Source organism: Theobroma cacao, chromosome 1, assembly GCF_000208745.1.
Source record: "Theobroma cacao cultivar B97-61/B2 chromosome 1, Criollo_cocoa_genome_V2, whole genome shotgun sequence".
Taxonomy (NCBI): Eukaryota; Viridiplantae; Streptophyta; class Magnoliopsida; order Malvales; family Malvaceae; genus Theobroma; species Theobroma cacao.
The window spans coordinates 5,417,869-5,437,561 of NC_030850.1; the positions used below are offsets into that span (position 1 = coordinate 5,417,869).

Consider the following 19,693-nt stretch of genomic DNA (forward strand, 5'->3'; position numbering starts at 1 on the left):
TTATTAGCTTCTGCAAACTATGGGATTTGGGATATTATTATGAATCCCTAAACATAAAATAGTATTTACTTCTTGCATGAGAATATTTACTTTAATTGCATGGAACTACAATGCCACTGTTTTTTGTTTCGAGCAGCATGATACCCTCATATCAGCGAGACTTACAACTCTATACTAATTGCCATAAAAAAAAAAAAAAGAGCTGTGAATAATTAGTTAAATGTACTAACTTGGTACGCATATATCTTAAAGAACATTTTACCACATTTCTTGAATTTGATAGGAGGCTTACCGTATATATACATCACTGCTTTTTGATAAAGCACAGTCCACTCAGTTTGCGCATGATTCATGAGAGTGAAGACTGATGTTTGCACGATGAGATTAAGCTTGTCCAACGTGTTCCTTATTGTGTACGAACAAATTATCATCCTAGCTAGCTAATATATATATTTTTTTTAAAAAAGGAAGGATTCCTTCATTTCCTGATCCATATACGTCAATGGCCAGCTCAAACTAGTCGTTGGCATTAACCAAGTGCATATATCTCTAACTGTATGACTAGCTACATCCTAATATTATGACAAAAACTTATCTGTTAAAAGTGTGGGGTTGTTTTAATGAGAGAAAAAAAGAGACAGAACATGACGATGGACCTAGTTTCCATATTTCCCACCCAGATTTTCCTGTCGTTTTAACAGTTATGTCCCATCCTAATCGCAGAAACAAAAGAAATTCCCTTGACCATCACATAGGAATTCCATTAGTTTGGGACTCATAATTTTCTCTGACTGTATAACCCTGACTACACAACTAAACTAATCACAGCATTAAACATGTACATTTGTTTTGGTTAATATATAAAAAACCAACAATGTACGATTACTTTTCTAAGATCCAAAACATGGTCTGTGTAGAATAAAATCGAAATAGAGATTTTAGATTCGAATAATAAACTCTCCCCATTATGCCAATAGCCTAAGACAACAGGGAAGAGAGAAAATCACGGTTGTACCTCAAATACCAATAAAAAGGTTATTTTGTCCAAAACGTACAACCATAATTTTACGTGCGAAATGAGCCATGGGCTAAGACATGGCCTTATAATTGGAACTGATACGGCTCCTAAACTATAGCAATTAAATTAAAGTATTAAAAATGTCATTACATGGGTATGTACATTATAAAAGGAGTAAAAAATAATCAATCCAAATTATAAAAGAAGGAAAATGAAGCACAAACTCACACAGGAAAGAGATAATTGCAAACTAATTAAATTGAGATTGCGGCGGCTAACGATTCCCCAAATCTCGCCACCAATCACTCCTAGGCATCATACAAAATTTTAAACAAGTATAAAATAAAAATTCAGAGTTGGATAAATGATACGAAGAAACCGGACAAAACTCCAGGCCATAGTGCTCTCTTACAGTAAATTATTGCATTTTTTCCCCTCTTTGTTGCAAATAACCAAAAAAGAAATAAAAAAAAATGTCCGAGAAGAGAACACAAAGTTTCATGGTTTCGTTGTCTGATATTTGCATTCACATTCTGAACCTTACAATAGTCAAAAACCCCATAAAAGAAAACTGAATAAAAAGAAATTTCTCCAAAGGAATGAGAAGAATACTAAACAACTACCATTCACTTTTGTACTGTTGAGACGACAACGTTGAAAAAAGGCCATGATCGTCCATGTATGAAGAACATAATAATATGAGAAAATGTGACAAATAAAAGAAGGAAAAAAAGAATATATATTGAGAGAGGCTACTATTATTTACATAGCAATGATCAAATTAAAAGGGGAAGGTTTAAACTTTAAAAGAGGGAGAAAAAAAGAAAAGACAAAAAGGAAAGAAAAAAAAAACAGTGTTTTCAATTATGTCGAAAGTCATGGTTAATATGCGAGAGAACAAGAGAGATTCCATCTCTTTCATGCATCATGTGATGTACTCACCATCATTTCCTTGATATTCTTTGTTGAGATTTTCTCATTTTGAAACCTTTTCTTTTTTTGGTTTATTTTTGGTAACGTTTTAGATACTCCTAATCTGAGGAACATATCCATGATTCCACCATACCTTCACTTCTTGCAGCTACATTTTCTGGCCCTTTATCGCCATGGAAGTCCGATGAAGAAGCCGAGAAGTTGCTCACTTTCCCATTTGAGACTCTCTGAGAGTTACTGTTGTAGCCGCCATTGATGGACCTTAGGAGACTTTGATCATGTTCTTGGGAGCCTGTTCCTTCTCCCCAGCTTGGAGGATTAGTACTACTATCATTTCTTGGCAATGCCCCGTCCGATGATACCATGTTTTGGAGCCCGCTGAGGTTGGTATTGACATGGCCATGGCTCAAACCAAACTCTTCTAAAACACCCATTTTGAGAGAAGAGTCATTTGACGGAATATCTAAGGACCCTTGCAGTTTTGTTCCGAGAATGGTTGAATTGGGAAGCGGGTATTTTGGAGGGGCTTGTAGGAGAGATTGGAAGTTAAGAATTGGGTTTTGCATGTTGATGTTGAGGAGATTTTGAGGCTGCTTTAAAAGGCCTAACTCGGATGACAGTTGGTAGTTAATGGAAGTTGAACTAGAAGTAGTATTGTTGTTACTAGCAGATGCGGAAGTGATGTTAGTACTAGGAGTAGAAGCTATAGCATCGACCATCGAGGAGCTAGGAAATGAGGAGGAAGCAGTAGAAGAAGAAACAAACGGGGGAGGGTGGATTTTTTGGGCAAATGGTCTTAAAAGATAATGAGGAGGTGAAGGGTCTAAAGGTGTTGATCTCATAGTGGAAGGTGTACCGAATAGATCAAGCCTGGTTCTCGGGAAAGGTGAGGACGTGAAGGGTGGTGCAGGGATCCCAGTGAACTCCTGAACCATGGCTCGGAAATTGGTGGTGTCTGTGGTCAAAACAGTTGTTGGTGCACGCCTAGAAGCTCTGGATCTCTTCTTTGGGTTACGCACCATGTTGCTGTTGTTGTTGTTGGGTTGGTCACCTGTGCCTGAAATTGAACTTTTTGTAGCGCTCTCTGGTCCTTGAGGGATCTGCATAGAAGGAAAAGTAGCTCTGCTTTGTGCCTGCTGGTTGGTCAACAACTGTTGGGTTGGTGATGACGAGGCTATGAACCCACCAAGATCAGTGCAATTGGGCTCAGATCTTAGATTTTTGGACCAAACCACATCAAGATTGAGGAGTGAATTTGGAATTGTTGTAAGTTGCGGTGATCTTGATAAAGGATGATCGAAGTAGTTCGATAAAGGGTCAAACATAGCTGATGAAGAGTGGCTCTGGTGTTGCTGTTGCGGTGGTGCTGGTGGTGGTGGTTGGTTTCCCAAGGGACCATGACCAACATGGCTCGATGAGTTATTGTTCAAGAAAGCTGAGATGGACTCTGCGCGTGAATCATACTCTTCACTGCCACCACTCGAAGATGGCATACTACCACTATTACCAGAATCCATGAGAAAGAAGGGGAAAAAAGACAGACAGACAGGAGATAGCCAAAAAAAAAAAGGGAAAGACGTAAAAGGGAGACAGAGATGTGAGGAGTTTCAGAGAAGAGATTTTTTGCTTACTTACCACTCGGACTCATTTAAGAAGGAAGCTACAAAACGAAGCATGAGGTAATACAAAAAAGAGAAGAAAGGAAAGGAAAAAAAAAGAAGGAAAAGAGAGAAGAAAGAGGAAGATCTTCCGGAAGCAGAGCTATCAGAAAGTACCCATGTTGTCTTTAAAGCTCTGATCTGCAAAGAAGACAGTGCTTTGCTTGCTTTTACTTTGTCTTTGAGCAAAAGGGTATGTGCAAAGAAAGGAATTAACAGCTCAGGGATCATCAAACTAATGGTTGCAGAAGAGAGGTAAAATGAAAGTAAACTTTGCTGGGAGGGGACTCTCTTTTAATCTCTTTCTTGCCTTTCTTTTGGCTTTTAGCCTTGTAAGAGTTAAGCAGAACTAGGGTTTTTTTTTTTTGTTTAAATCTTTTTTGTTTGAGAGAGGGGTAAAGAGAAGGGAGGGAAAGGAGTTGTTCTCTAGCCTTTTCTTCTCAAAAAGAGAGGCTGCTGCTTCTGCTCGTGGTTTCACTCAAAAAGATCAGGGTGGGACACCCATGTGTGTGAGAGAGAAAGGCTGTGATGAAGGCAACTGGTCAAAGTATAAGGGAGATGTGGTTTTGATCCTTTTAGTGTGAAAAGAAGAAAAAGATGGATATTTTAGAGGAATTCTTTATTTCTTTTAAATATATATTCCATTAAATATTCCATATTTCAGTGTAACAAATTAATTTTCCTTTTGTTGGGAATAATGAGGTGGGCAAGCAAACAAATTAGGGAAGATGGTTGTTGAATGGTATAAAAGAAAAAGATAACAACCATCACTACTATTCCTTTTCAAAAACCATAAAAAATCCTGTTTTAAAAAATAGCTGTACTATATAGAAACAGTAACTAAATTGCATAAATGAAGAAAATAAAATCTGGTTTGTATTTAAAATCAATTAATTATTCATTGCTTATGTTTAAATGGTTAGGTAACTTAGGTTTAATGATAGGAGAAAAAATTAAGTATGGCGTTTCCATCTGTTTTCCTTACAGATTATTTGATGCAACAAGCTAATAAATGAAGAGAAAAAAAATTATAGTATTTCCTAGCCACAGCCTTTGACCAAGTCAGTGGTAATAAATATAAAAAGAAAAATCATAATCTGGGGTTATATAATTGATCAGAGGAACCTCACCTCAGAGAATCTTTCACAGTCTTCCTCTGTTGAAATTGTATATGGAAAATCATTATATTTTCCTGTTATCTTCTACTTTACCTGGTTGTTTTTTTTTCCATAACTTTTTCTACCTTTGCTATCTTCTTCCACTTCATTTATTATAATAATAGCATCAAATTCTTCTGTTTGAAACAAAAAGAAGAAAGGTAGAAGAAGAAGAAAGCTCCGATGTTTGGATGGATAGATCAGTTGAACAACACCTTAAGTTCGCTGCAACCATCTAAACGAAAAGATGAAGCTAGCTCACCAATATTTTTATTTAACTTTATTATACCCTTTTGGAATATAAATATATTACATATTGTTTAACTTTAAAATCATAATTTGATAACACAACTTGGGTTAGCTGGTATGAGATTAGAGGTCTTTGTCATTCTACGTGTTATTTATATTCTTTTTACCTCCTTTTCCATACCTATGGTCTGTATTTGCCCCTACAACACCAAACCCTAACCCTAAAATCTGAAACCTTTACGTATTTCATGTCTGCACGCAATGTCCCTGCTGCCCGTGGGGTTCTTCTTTTCTTTTTTCTAAACCTCATCTCCATTCACCACTAAAAGTTTTGGGCATTATTTTTTAAAATAACGAACTCAAATGCCTTACCAATAAATCAATGTTATTTATCTATATTGCACTATCACTTCAATAATCTAAATTATCTAAACAAAGATTAATTCGATATGACGAATCTGTTTACTGTTTTAAACTGTATTCGACTTTCATATTCATTATTTCTTTTGTTCCTTTTCAGTATACTTAATAGAATCTGATACATCTATTGTCACAGTTTATGTGCTTGTGAATAACTTACATACACATGCTTGGTAAATGGCTATGATGAATGTATACACGCGTATTACCATATATAAAATCCTGCAAAGAATACATGTAATTTTGGTAGAATTAAACGGTGACGTTTGGAGGCTGAAAATGAAATACAAGTATAGAGAGAGCTGGCAATTAAGGCTCTCAAATCGCTTACCTAATTATGTCTGATTTAAGTTGCTTGAGGCTGTAAAACTAATCAGTCTAAAAAACTGTGGGTGTGGACGCTATCCGAGCCAGGTAGAAGGGGTTGGTGCTATCAAAAATGTGGATTGATTGGACTTGCCATCGTTCTCAATGAACCTGAGGCTCACATAAGGATGCATCGCAGTCGCTTTTTTGATCTCGACCGTCCGATTGATGGGGATATTCTTTGATGTCTCACCTTTGTCATAATTTCCCCCGTCCTATATATCCATAACACGAATATAAAAATCAAACTAACTCAGGCAACGATCATATGGGGAAAGCCACCGGCTCTTACAATGGGCCCTATCAAATTATATGTACTTCTGGTATTCATCTAGAATCAAGGTATATATATATATATATTTTGTTTGAAGGGGAAGTTGGCAATCAGGAATAGCTTTCTAATTGATTAACTACGACTCGAATCTAAGATTTTATATAAATCTTATCCATTCATAACTAGGGATAGCTTATTTTGTATGTTAATTGCAAAACTATAAAAAAAAAAAAAATCGTATGGTTTGCTCCATTTATACATAGTCATGCATTGTCAAGGTCATGGTCTTGATTGTAACAGTTCACCACATAAATAATTGATGACACGTTGTACTCTTCCAAATTATTTTCTGTTAAAACTTCTCTAAAAAAAGAAAAACCCAAACCATGCTATTGTTTCGGGCTATACGATTTTCCTTTTGTGCAAACATATGCCCATCTATAACAGTTTTAGATGTAAATTAATCCAAGCAATTAGGATAATCGTAATTAAAATGAAGTAACACACAAAAACGCCTTTGGTTATAAAAATATTGATTGTATTTAATAATTTAATGTACAATTTATAGATGAAAAAATAAATAAATCTCAATTATTATATGTATCTTTAAGGGTGCAAACTAAAAGCCAAGTCAAATCAAATATAAGAATAAAAATATCCTTATAAGCTCAACAATTATGGGCCCGCAACTATTCATACATAATTCTAACTGTCTTAAGAGGCCCAGCTTTCTTTTCTTCTTAGGACGGGAGGCATGGGGTACACAATTAGAATGGTAAAGGGTTTTATTTTCCTGTTGTGTAACCAAAAACATGTGAAGGATATGGAAAACAAGTAACAGCAAGTGTTACTTCAGAGCTTAAGCTTGTTACAGAGTCTAATCCGAGTCCACAAAAAGCATATAAACCTAACGTGTTGCAACAATCTTCTCTACAGTTATTTATGGTCCAACCATATAAAGCAGATGTACCAAATCCGGCTTGAAGTTGAGTATATACTGTTACAGCCTTCAGATTGGCTATGGGGTTGTCGTCCAACTTGACCTAACCCCTGCTCGAGTTGCTGCCTTTAATGTATTAAAAACGGCAAACTCTTTTGGTGAAAGTCAAGTACAGTTTAATATAAACGTGTCTCGAGTGCAAGTTGGTAACTATTTTCGGCTTTAGTTTTATGGTAACTTTGACTTGTTATTATTCCGTAAATTTTTTAGAGGGACTTTAAATTAACCTCTTTTATCAAAAGTGATAGTATTCTATTCAGTTGGTTTTATGCTTTTAAACAATAAAGAATTATTCTTTTAGAGAAAGAAACAGAAAATCCAAACCCCTTTACTTGCGTAGGCTCGCTTAATTGCCTTGTGGTGAAAAAGGTTGACCAAAGTAATTAAAAAAGGCCTACTTTTTAAAGGAGGTTCAATTTAACGTGCATGAATAGGCATGGTAAAATTATTACTGTAAACTAGGTTGATTTCTGTAGTTTTGTATTTCTAATAGGCCAATTTCAACCGATTTGTGCTATTTATGGGCGTATTTGTTATTTACCTTTTACCATTTTTATGCTAATAATATATATATATATATATATATATATATATAAGGTATGTAATAAGTGATATAATGTGTTTAGAGATATGAATCAGGCATAACACTTAAAAAAATTCTTAAACTATCTAAGAAAATGTAAATAAATTTTTATTTTTCTATTACGTTCAATCAATTCTTTATAATTTTATTTAAAATTTAAAATATTTTTATGATTAACATTTGATTTATTATCATTTATTAGTTTTATACTTACATGTTGCTAATGTGAATGGTGAATATGTCAAATAATCATATTTTTAAATCACATAATTATTTATTATAATATGTCAATATGTTACGTTAATGTCATTTAACGTGACATTTTGACTAGTAATAATTAGTCAATTATTAATTATAATAATTTATTTAGTTTAAAATAAAATTATAAAAAATTGATTAAACGTAATAAAAAATAAATAATTTTTAATTTTTTTAAATAATTAAGAATTTTTTTTAGATATTATGTCATTATTATTTTATACATGGTGGAGTTTTTAAACTTAACAAAGAAATTTAAAAAAAAAAACACATATTTTTATTTAATAAAGTATACATAATTATTAATTGTCATAAACATATCTTATTAAAACACTTGTCTCTTTTTTTTAAAAAAAAAAAAAACAACTTGTCAACCTTGTAAATTCACTGTGAAATTTAAAATAGAAACCGATTAGCATTTTTAATATATAAATAAGGCCCAGAAATCCAGGGGCTCCTTGCTCCCTAAGTTTGAATAGCCCTTAAATCTACATGACTTTTGTATACACCTAGTAAGGTATCGGATACATATTTAATTATTTGACGTGACACAGAACTATATTGATCCTCAACCACTATTCTACACGTTCGTGTTTTACTAATATTTTTAACCATTTTCACAGTCAGTGTTCTCCTTCGTAAATTCCCCCTCCTTTTGCAATACTGGAAAAGCGATCAATTTTCTTTTCTCTCATTTTAGACTAATTTAGGATTTGAATAATTCGGTCGGACGGTTCAACATTTTCCTACAATTTCAGTTATATAAATTTTGATTATATACTACAACATTTTTCTACTCATTATATAGAATTAGTGTATATATATATTATATGTTTTATTTTCCATGCAAACGTCATAACGGCGACGCAAATTAAATTCTCATTCTCCAAATATATTCTCCAAATCAGAATATCTTGGACTGCTCGTAAGAATATTTTTCTTTTCATTTTAGTTGGTGGTTGCTCTCTGCTCTTATTCTTCACCGCCCATCCAGAATCCACATGACTTGAAAGATGAATACCAACTCATGCCTAAAACAGCTGTATGTCCATGCCCTACAGCAAAAATGCATCAATAATTTACAAAAATGAATAATCATATATAAAGGTACAAGCAAACAAGCAAAGAAAATACTAGAAATCTTTAGTTTTTTTAATTATTATTATTATTTGAGCTCTTTTGTTGTGGTTTGTGGGTCTTACATATATATATATATATATAAATTTAGGAAACATCAAGCTGATTTTCACAATCAAAGGTTACCTAACCCCATTAAGTTAATTTAAGTTTTACGCTGCTTACACATTTGATTAGACACCACTTTGCTTTTTCTGCATTGTTTTTTCTTTCTTTTTGACTTGTTGCTGAAAACTTTCACTTACATAAATTTAATGTTGGTGTTGGTCAACTGCGTAGCAGGTTCAATCTTGTACCCTCCGCTCTTTAATTTATTTTCATAAATATATATGTCTTTCTACAACAAAATTTGTAAAAATTCCATGAAAAAAATTAAAAAATTAGCATTTGTTTGCCTTGTGTTAATATAGGCTTTTGGAAAAGCTAATTAATAATATATATATATATATATATATTTAATTCTCTTTTATGTTTTACCCCCAATTAAATACATATTTTAGTGTGGGTCACAAAAATAAATAAAGAAAAATCCTCATTTTAAGTGATCTTGAAAGTAACAAGTATGTACTTACCGGGACTGATAAGTTTCTTCTATTTTTTGTTCCTTTGGGGACCAAAGGCAGAAGTACTTCTCAAATCTAGATCACGAGTTTTTCTGATAAGCCAGCTATGAGCTGGCTTTTTTCCAAATGTTCATCATGAAAGTTTGATCCTTGGATTTGATATGAAAATGATGCGTAGCCAAGCATCCTTGGGCAGCATATAATAGACTAGTCTTTGATAAATTGATATGATGAATGAATATTGACACTTTGGAGGAGTTGAGCAAAACTTTCCCATATTTTGTTGAGCTCTGAAATGATTAAGAACCAATGAGTTTGACAATTCTAATTTTCTAAATCCCAACCCCACCTAACAGCCCGATGGTCCCGACCAATTTGAGCAATTTTTCTTTGAAAAAATGCTTGAGTTCTTGGCATCATCGCAGAGTTGCAGACACAAACTTGTCTGGAAAATGGTACTATGATGTGCCAGGGGGTGCAGAAACTAATTGAAGAAGCTACCAAGTTTTGCAAGAGATTTCAATTTCAAATAAGGGGACGACTGCTGGAGGGGAGGGGTTTTGGGGGGTCAAACATTATAAAAGTCTAGCAGAGAAGGTGGCCAAGTGGTCCTAATAACAGTAGTATTTTGTAGTGGGGCCTTTGGAGCTTGATTAATTAAGAAGATGGGTGGAATTTGGGGTTTTGGGGTTGACTGTCGTGCTAATCTTCAGCACCGGATCCAAGGCTCTGACCAACTGACCAAACCTTCCAGCGAAATTGGTTGACAAGTATGTTATTGGAGTCATATAGTACAGCTAACCCTGTCGTTTTGTGTATCTTTTGGGGCTCATGGTGACCAAACCCCCGCTGTCTAACTCTGTCTTGCCAAGTTCCATTTGGCTACTCTTGATTGAAACTGCAAATATTGAAAACTATTTTTGTTTCTATTCCGTTGCTGGCATAAATGATAGAGGGCAGGGCTTTTTTTCTCTTCAAAGTGTACTATGAATTTTCAAATTCTATGTCAATATACGTTTTAAAAATATCAAAAGAAAAGCATTATGGTCCTCTTTGAAGATTCTTTTTTGGTATTTACAGTTTAGGTTACACAATGGCAAGTATTGTAATCCTCTCCATTTCCTAAATTTAAAATGGCAATTAAGTTATGAGGTTCAAACATGTTTGGAACTTTGCATCATGTAGAGCTTTCGTCCCAATCTAACATTAATTACATTCCAGTATTCTGATGTATTTGTTTTTGCCACCTTACTGGTGGGAACCCTTTCATTTCCCAGGTTTAATAAAAACTGCTTTTTAATTTTTTTTAAAAAATTACATTCGAGTATTTAATTTTATAATTAAAATTTCTTTTCAAAGATTTGAGTTGAATTTTTTTAACAATAAAAACAAGTCTAATACTAATTGGTCCGGCCGACATTTGGGATTAAGAGTAGTTCACTAAAGAAAAAGTAGAATAGATGGGTCCAAGTGTATAGAATAAATCAGAAGTTTTTCTAATAAATGGGGTTTCAAGGTAAGCCCAAACTCAAAGAAAAGCCCAAGCTAGATTGTCATTTAAACCACAAAACCTAACCCAAACTAACCTAGACTGAACCGAACTCAGAAGATGACAGTTGCAAGTCAAGGCTGTGATGTCAGATGTACAAGTTTGTGCCACAATTTGTGTACTCCCAACACGTTTCAGCCATGCAATTACGTGTCTCCAGAAATCCAAAGCCTTAAATAAGAAATGTTATAATGCTTCATGAAATCTTTGTATCAATCGAAGGGAGGGGAAAGAAAAATAGAAATAAAAAGAAAGAAAGATGTCAAGTAGCTTGTTGAGCCATGGCTTCAATAAGGTAGCTCGGATTTTGGGTAGAGACCCAAAAAAGCAAAATTTTCCAGTGCTGGAAGACCATCCAGCTGCACAAGCGCATGCAGAAGTAGCAATTGAAACACATGGGGATATTCAGAACAGAGTCCAGAAGCTTTACAAGGAGTTCAGGATCTTTAGATGGAGCGCTGACCACCCCACCAACAACAAACCCTTTCTCCAGTCTTACTATGTAGACCTTTCCAGTTGTGGCGCCATGGTACTAGTGCATATTTCTTCTTGCACTTCCAACATTTCATTAGCAAAAGAAAGAAAAAATAATCATTAAAATTCTTATTCTCAAATCTTAAGGTTGCACTCGAGCATTTGGCTCATTAGTTAGTGTATCATTCCCTGCTTAAAGAGTAGGGTTCAAATCTCCTACTTAAAAAGCAGAATTCGAATCCTCTCTCTTCCAATTATAAAAAAAAGAAAAATTCTCAAGGTTAAGGTCGACCTATTTTGAAGTACATTTCTGTGTCAGGTTTTGGATGCATTGCAAAAGATAAAAGCAAAGGATGATTCAAGCCTAAGCTATAGGATGTCTTGCAGGGAAGGGATATGTGGGTCTTGTGCAATGAACAACGACGGAACCAACACTGTGGCCTGCCTCGAGCCCATTAATGCAGACACTAGCAAGCCCACTGTTATAACTCCCCTGCCTCACATGTATGTGATCAGATATCTGGTTGTAGACCTTACCGATTATTACCAACAGTACAGGTATGACTTACGAGTAATGAGATTACCATTTTCCTTTTATAGAAATAAATAGTTATGTTACACAATACAAGAATCCATTTATTTCAATCTTAAATTATGAAGTATTCATCAATTATAGATGTGAGATTCATGTAATATTTTATCGAATCTTAAATAATTTTTCATAATTTATGATTGTGATTGAATAATTGTAATGTATTGAGATATATTTTTGAAATATTTTTTTTAAAATAATAATTTAATTTAAATTAAAATTACATCAATCTTTTTTCATCACAAATTTGATGATACTATCTATTAACTCATGCAAACATCGAATACAAAGCACTAGAACTTGTCCATTGAGTGAGTTATGAACAAATTTTCCTTGTGAATACAAAGGTCAATCGAGCCATGGCTTAAGACCGAACGACCACCTGAAGATGGGAGGGAATACAGGCAATCACCTGCTGACAGGAAGAAGCTAGATGGCCTATACGAGTGCATATTTTGTGCTTGCTGTACTACTTCCTGCCCTTCTTACTGGTGGAACCCGGAGGAGTATCCCGGCCCTGCTGCTTTGCTTCATGCTTACCGATGGATCTCCGAGAGGTAATGCTTAATTACTAGGTGAATTGCCTGGTTGAACCACAATAAAAGTTCTATATGTAAATTGTATTTTGTGGCAGGATTTGAGGGGTTTTTCATACTTTATCCAATTGAAGTAATCAGGATGTTGGCCAAAAGGATAAAAAGCTTCATGTTTCTCATACAACTTGTATTGGTAATTTAAGTTAACTATGGGATTTACTTGGCAGCCGGGATGATTTCACTGAGGAAAGGCTGCAGGCCTTAACGGAAGACTTCAAGAGATTGTATAGATGCAGGACTATAAAGAATTGCACAGCAAACTGCCCCAAAAACCTGAGTCCAGCTGGTGCAATTCATAAGATGAAGACCAAGCACATGCTTTCTGAACCAATGGAGAAGGTTGAAAGCCTGTAGCTAAGAATATGTTCTATATTTGTTGTTATGTTATCTACTACTTCTAGTAGTTACCATTTCTCCCTAATGCATTGAAGATGACAATGTTAGCCAGTTCCTGCTCCTTGGCACTATTTCCTTATAAATCATGCTTGAACCATAACATTGTGAAATTAGAAATTCAACACCAAAGGTGCAAGATATTGCTTGCGTGAGCAAAAATTAGGAATGTGTTTGATTCGAAGTGATATGCTGCTGATTTTTGTCAAACAAAAAGGAAATCATGCAATGATTAATATTTATTCTGAAGGAGGTTGTCCTTAATTGTAGTGACACTTTAAAGTGCAACACAATTTAAAAAGTTCGAGTTTGTATTTATCCCCAATTTGGCTTGCATTGGTTTGCACAAGGGTTTTCCTTAATTTGGTACATTTGGCATGCACAAGCTTTGTTACATTATGAGATTAAACAACAAAAATAGCATTCCCTCCATCTTTTATTGTTATTATTTTATTGGTTGTCCTCCACTTATTTTCACAATTTTTTTTAAAAAAATTCTCTCTAGTATTATTTATGTTAAAATTTTGAATTTTTCAAAATAAGAGTAAGATTTTTTAAAAATTGAAATAAAATTTAATTTTATAACATCTTTAAAAATTTTGATAAAGAAATGAAAATGAGACTGATTAAATTTAGTCTTGATAAAGAGATACTATTATAATATGGAATATGATATAATGAAGAAAAGTAGATTACAATATTATATATGAGCTTAAATAGTGTAGGCATCTGCAAGAAATTTTAAATTCTAAACTCTATTATGGGTGAATTTGAGATTTACTTTGTTTGCATATAAGCAGGTCTCATCTCTCACCCACAGAAACCTTGAAAATTTCAAAAATTATAAAGTTATAGATTAAACAAAAATTTAAATAAATATAAATTAATTATACATAAACTTAACAAAAATTTCTTTAATACTTAACTTTATTTTAATAAATCTTAATTTAATTCAAAAGAAATTGTGGATAACCAATCACCTTTTCTCGAATAGAACAATATTAAGAATTACTTTAAAAAAAAAAAACAAAAAAACAATACGAAGAATTAAAAGAAAAAAAAAGAACTTACATGGGCCAACAATTTGGGCTTTCAAGCTTGACAAAGTTAGACCAATAATAGTAGTAATAAATCTTCTCATCCAAATAGTTCTCTTTTTTTTTGATAAAAAATTCTATTTAAAAGAGTTGAATATTTTGTTTTTCGATATAAGCTTGGGTACCAAAGAAAATTCCACCGTCGTGAAGCAGCTGCTCCCCTTTTGCTCTGCTGCTTCATGATTTCCCTGTATAAATAAAAAGGATTCAGACATGGGTTTTTGCTCCGAAGGCAAATTCTCCAGAATATTTGCCTAAAATATATAATGTCCATTTCTCGTTTCATTCTCTTTGCCACCAAGAACCGCTCCCCCACTACTCCCAATCTACTTCAAAGGTCACTCTCTAATCTTTTCTTTTCTGTTTTTCCTTTTCCTCTCCTTTGCTCTTAGAAGTAATGGGCTTTCATTTTTAATGTTGGATATGAAATAAAAAAATAAATATTGTTTATTTTTTCATCCATGATAGGGGGAAAACGTATTTTCTTTTTAGTTGAGTGTTAGTTTAAATTAATATTAGTGCCAAAATTGTGACTTTCCGAATTTTTTGATGCTGGAATTGTTCTCTAATAAATCTTTTTTGTGTATTATATGTATTTTTGATCAGAATGGTGATTTGGGTTTTTGTTGTAATTACCAAATGAACATGTTTTGCTTATATGGGAAGCATTGTTGTATATAGTTTTGGTCTTGGTATGAAGCAATTATTAGTATAATTGGGGAAGTCATAGCTTTTAATGTTTATATGGATGTGTAGGTTTGATCCATCTAAGAGAATCCAATCTTGTGGCTATGCGAAATCAGCAAAGAACAATTATGGAAAGCCAACTGGTCATCCTGTTATAAATGTAGAAACACAGGCTTCTCGTCCGTGGAGTGCTTATGTTGTTGTATGCTGCCTATCTTTGATTGCTTGTTGATATGTACTTTTCCTATATTACATTGTGTATGAACTCTGTGTTGGATAGCAGGAACATGTAGCCTAATTGTTGTTTTCACCTACTTTTGCAGTCAGCTGCTTTTCTAGGATTTGCTGGATTAGTAGCTTTTGTGCATTATAATGATGAGAGAAGAGCGGTTGCGATAGGTACTTGTTTATCTTCTTTTGCTGTCAAATAAATGCCCCATATTGGAATCTTGGTGGTTATGGACCAGGTGTTGGAACGTAGGTTGTTTTAAGTTTGGATACCTATGGTCTCTACATTTTGTGTTATTTCATGGATTGAAGTTTCATAATATGTTCATTGTTGATATTTTTCCAAGTAAAAGATATTAGATGAGACAAGCAACAATGCACTTGAGCTAATGTTTGGGCTGATCATGAGTATGAATATATGTTTCATATTTAATTACCTTCAAGTAGCTTATTTCAGTGACTTCCTGTGCATTTGTGCTTAGACAACTGTTGGAAATTATTGGGAAGCTTCTTTCAATCAGTTCTGGTTCTACTTATTTATGTTTGTTTTTGTGCTTCTTTGATTTTGCTTGTGTCAAAATGTCCTAAGTTATTGTCCTATTGTCATTGTGTAGTATCACATTACTATCTCTGTCTCAGAAAGGCCAAAAGGATGTGTTCCAACAGCCATATGGCGTTTGTTGCTTTATCATCCCTTTCTTTAAGGAAGGTTGAGTGAAGGAGAGGCTAAGTTGAACTGAATTGCAGTCATTGTAGGCCATTTGATACTGATATACACTCTCATTATTACAGTTTCTTGGGGTAGGATTAGAGTTGATGCAGCAATCATGCTTGTTCTAGAGAGCTTCGTTTGATGAGTGCTATTTCTTCCTGAGGTTTCTTTTGCATGACTAGGTTTGTCATATGACTTTGACCTGTGGCAAATAGATGGAATTTCTTAGTTAGGAAATTCTAAGTGTTGCTCTTCCGACTTATTGACCTCACTGCTTCCAGGACATATCACTACTATGAAGAGTGGGGCATTAAAAGTTGTCTCCATGTATTATTTTGTCTGTGGTCATACATGTTGGCAAACAGTGTGGAAGAAATATCTAGTTGTGGAATAACTTAATTTGTTTATAAGAATGAACTCGAGGTCAAAGGTAATGGAAACAGTTAGGTAGTCTATTGTTTGATTCTTCGTAGGAATTGCATAGAAAAATTTATGTATGTATACCTTTGTTGGCACACTATAAATTTTCTAAAAAAGTATGGAAATGTGTCTGCATAATATAGAAATATGCCCATAAGGTACTGGCCTATGGGTGTTTTTTTTTATTTAAACAAATTTATATGTATTAATATAACTCAACTTTTTCTGTGAAGGTAATTGTTCATGATGTTGCTGGGTAACAAAAGCTACACATTAAGAAAATGAGTGTACTTTTTAAAAGCTAAATCTAATTTGGATCGTTTGAGAAGGTTCTGGGGAAGAGAGTACTAAAGAGTCGACATTAGATTATATATACAGGACAGGAGGCTTTACTGCTTATTAATATTATTTGAAGTGATTCTTCTCACGTAGTCCAAAATACTTTTTTGCTTGCATCAAACTGAGGTTTAAAGATCCAAGAAAATTTTGTTTGTATAAATGTATTTCTTGGTGTTTGTCCAATTGCCAATGAGGAAAGGATTCTGTAATAAACATGACTTAATGAATCTTTAACATGTCTTCTTCTTGATTATGTTGAGCAGGCCAGGGCAGAAGAAGTGGTTGTGATGCTGCGATAGGTCCTATTATTGGCGGTCCATTCACTTTAGTTAATACAGAAAATCAAGTTGTTAACGAACAGGACTTTCTTGGGAACTGGGTTCTCCTCTACTTTGGCTATACATCATCTCCTGATGTTGGACCTGATCAGGTTCAAATAATGGTTAATGCTATAGATACATTAGGTATGACCCTTTAACCAGATTTAAATGTTACATTTAACTATTTCTTGTAATATTCCTAACATTTTGTGTTTTATTTGGATCAAGAGTCGAAACAGAATGTTAAGGTTTTACCTGTATTTGTGACAATTGATCCTCAGCGTGATACTCCTGCACAACTCCGTGCTTACCTCAAAGGTTTGTCTGCCCTTGTAACTTAATATGTGATGATGATAAAAGCTATTTCTGCTTTAATTACAAGTATCTTGGCTCATGCATCTCCAATTTTACTTTCAAAGTGCAGAGTTCAATTCAAAAATAGTGGGATTGACAGGACCTGTCAGTGCTGTAAGGCAGATGGCACAAGAGTATCGCGTTTATTTCAAGAAGGTTGAAGAAGAAGGAGATGATTATCTAGTCGAGTCTTCTCACAACATGTATGTTCCAAAAATTGACACACACAGGCATCCCTTCTCTCAAAGTTCTTTTTCATTTGAGAATTTGATGCAGTTTATTTCTGAATGCTCAGGTATTTGATAGACCCAAAAATGAAGGTCGTAAGATGCTTTGGAGTTGAGTACAATGCTGAGGAACTGTCAAAGGAAATATTGAGGGAACTGCAGAAATCACCAACTTAAAGCACAGTAGCATGGTTATGCTGCTCGCTGTTGTGCCAGGAGTATTGTGAATCTCATGCTATTGACAAGGTAGAAACAATTAAAACCAACCCTAGTCCTACTCTCCACGCTCCCTCCTCCACCCTACACCTTTTTATTGGGGAAAAAAAAGAGAAACATTTCCCTTTTCTTTCTTTGGGGATTCATTTTCTCCCTATATAGTTCGATTTTCACATAGGATAATTCCAATGTCAGATATGAGTAGGATGCAGTGAATTAACTTGACAGCAGGAATTGAATTTGGAAATGTTGAGAAGAAATAAAGTTTTGGCAAAGTTGGATGACAAGCTGGTCCTTGATTCAATTTTGTTCTCTGAACATTGCTTGTTTTCACATACAGCATATCCCCTTATTTTGGTCTTATGAGGTCTACAATTTTTTTTTTATAAAGTAAGGGAAACACCTTTTCCTTTGTCTATCTCGATTGTAATTATTTCCCCAGAAGGTTCAAAAGAGAAACAATGTAACTTCAGAAAAGAAGAGAACAGAAATACCCAGCTCATAACTTAAATGAAAAAAAGCCAATCTCCCAACTGACAAATAGATAGTGATTTTATATATTTTTAGGCAATGGTGACAATTAAAAACAGACGGGACAACATTTCTACACATAGAGAATTATACCTTTCAACAGGAAAAAAACACAATGCGAGAACCGATTTAACATAAACCCACACCGAAAACTTCAGAAAATTGAAGAGGAGGAAGAAGATCATCCCAAAAGCAAATGGCTCGTTTATGCAACGTTGTATTTGCATCACTCAACGCTGTCTCTGATCGGAAGCATCTATTTAGTTGCCTTGTCCCCCTATATCTTCATGTTTTTGGACGAACAGAGTGCCAAAAGGTGTTGATATACAAGTATTTAGTACTAGGAATAATCATTTTTTTCTTGTCTTTGTTGGGGTTCATACTCCAAGGCTAATGCCTTGCTTATGATTTACCTAGTCGAAAGTCGTGCTTACCATTTGGATTTTGGGGCTTATAATTTTTGCCACTCTGGTCATTGCTGTTAATGAAGATCATCCAGATTGGTTGCAAAGGAAATTTGTTAGTGGTGCAAATTGGAATATAGTAATAAGAGTTGCATGATCGAGGCAAAACTTTGTGCCCTTCTCAATGTTCCGATCATTAATGGGACCAGGTCGGAGGAAGAAGTTCGTAGCCGGAGCGATCTAGATAATGTGACGGTTCGTATTTCAATGGTTCCTTGTTCTTTAATTTTTTAACTTCATGTCTTCATCATAAAAATGTCATCGTCAATAGCTAGCAGAATTCAACATTCGGGGCTTTATTTCTGACTGCAGACCGGTTGCTGCTTTCCGCCCAAGGATTGTGGATACGAATTCAAGAACCTGACATATTGGGCCGTTCCTGAAACGGGCCTTCGGGGCGAGACGGCTATTGCTCGGCTTGGAACAATCGGGAAGAGATGCTGTGTTACAATTATGACTCAGGCAAGCTTTCGTTCCTTGCTGAATACAAGCAGATGGGGGCGTTTCTGGCCGTGCATTCGTCCTTCGAGACACTGCTAGTCGTCATCATCTTCTTTTTCACAGGGTGCTGCACCAGGAGGAACAATAAGACCAAATTTTATATATTCAAAATTTACATTTTTAGAGCTTGTTTGGTTTAATTTTTTTCTAACTTAAAAATTATTATATAATTTTTATAAAAAATAATAGTTTTTAAAATTAAGTTAAAGTTATTTGGTAAATTTTTTTTATAATTTTTTTTAATAAATTATAATTTTTGTTAAAATTATCATAGAAAGTATTTTTTTTAAGAGAGTAATATTGTAATTATTTTTAACAAATGAAGACATTTTTGGAACAAAAATAAAAATTCTATTATACTTTTATAAAAAGAGAAG

The 19,693-nt window shown here is 34.2% G+C and overlaps 3 protein-coding genes across 4 annotated transcripts; 2 read left to right on the top strand and 1 right to left on the bottom strand.

The window, feature by feature from the left end:
* On the bottom strand, positions 1,359–4,151 carry LOC18611585 (mucin-12). Its single transcript, XM_007047922.2, has one exon. The coding sequence runs from the start codon at positions 3,466–3,468 to the stop codon at positions 2,050–2,052; it is 1,419 nt and encodes a 472-aa protein (XP_007047984.1). The 5' UTR covers positions 3,469–4,151; the 3' UTR covers positions 1,359–2,049.
* LOC18611586 (succinate dehydrogenase [ubiquinone] iron-sulfur subunit 3, mitochondrial) lies at positions 11,369–13,431 on the top strand. 2 transcript variants are annotated; one of them, XM_007047923.2, is made up of 4 exons: positions 11,369–11,694; positions 11,959–12,197; positions 12,579–12,788; positions 12,995–13,431. In XM_007047923.2, the coding sequence occupies exons 1-4, from the start codon at positions 11,425–11,427 to the stop codon at positions 13,179–13,181; spliced, it is 906 nt and encodes a 301-aa protein (XP_007047985.2). In that variant the 5' UTR covers positions 11,369–11,424; the 3' UTR covers positions 13,182–13,431. The 2 variants fall into 2 exon arrangements, with proteins under 2 accessions (XP_007047985.2, XP_017982224.1); XM_018126735.1 differs by having other exon boundaries at positions 12,866–13,054.
* On the top strand, positions 14,409–18,138 carry LOC18611587 (protein SCO1 homolog 2, mitochondrial). Its single transcript, XM_007047924.2, has 7 exons — positions 14,409–14,654; positions 15,074–15,206; positions 15,328–15,403; positions 16,967–17,167; positions 17,252–17,341; positions 17,448–17,580; positions 17,673–18,138. The coding sequence occupies exons 1-7, from the start codon at positions 14,584–14,586 to the stop codon at positions 17,779–17,781; spliced, it is 813 nt and encodes a 270-aa protein (XP_007047986.2). The 5' UTR covers positions 14,409–14,583; the 3' UTR covers positions 17,782–18,138.

Excerpts from the sequence above, each read along its gene's own strand:
- LOC18611585 (XM_007047922.2), bottom strand. The coding sequence starts at position 3,468 with ATGGATTCTGGTAATAGTGGTAGTATGCCATCTTCGAGTGGTGGCAGT.
- LOC18611586 (XM_007047923.2), top strand. The coding sequence starts at position 11,425 with ATGTCAAGTAGCTTGTTGAGCCATGGCTTCAATAAGGTAGCTCGGATT. Across the intron at positions 12,198-12,578 it reads GATTATTACCAACAGTACAG|GTCAATCGAGCCATGGCTTA; the intron begins GTATGACTTACG and ends GTGAATACAAAG. Across the intron at positions 12,789-12,994 it reads TACCGATGGATCTCCGAGAG|CCGGGATGATTTCACTGAGG; the intron begins GTAATGCTTAAT and ends TTTACTTGGCAG.
- LOC18611587 (XM_007047924.2), top strand. The coding sequence starts at position 14,584 with ATGTCCATTTCTCGTTTCATTCTCTTTGCCACCAAGAACCGCTCCCCC. Across the intron at positions 17,342-17,447 it reads ACTCCGTGCTTACCTCAAAG|AGTTCAATTCAAAAATAGTG; the intron begins GTTTGTCTGCCC and ends TTCAAAGTGCAG. Across the intron at positions 17,581-17,672 it reads GTCGAGTCTTCTCACAACAT|GTATTTGATAGACCCAAAAA; the intron begins GTATGTTCCAAA and ends CTGAATGCTCAG.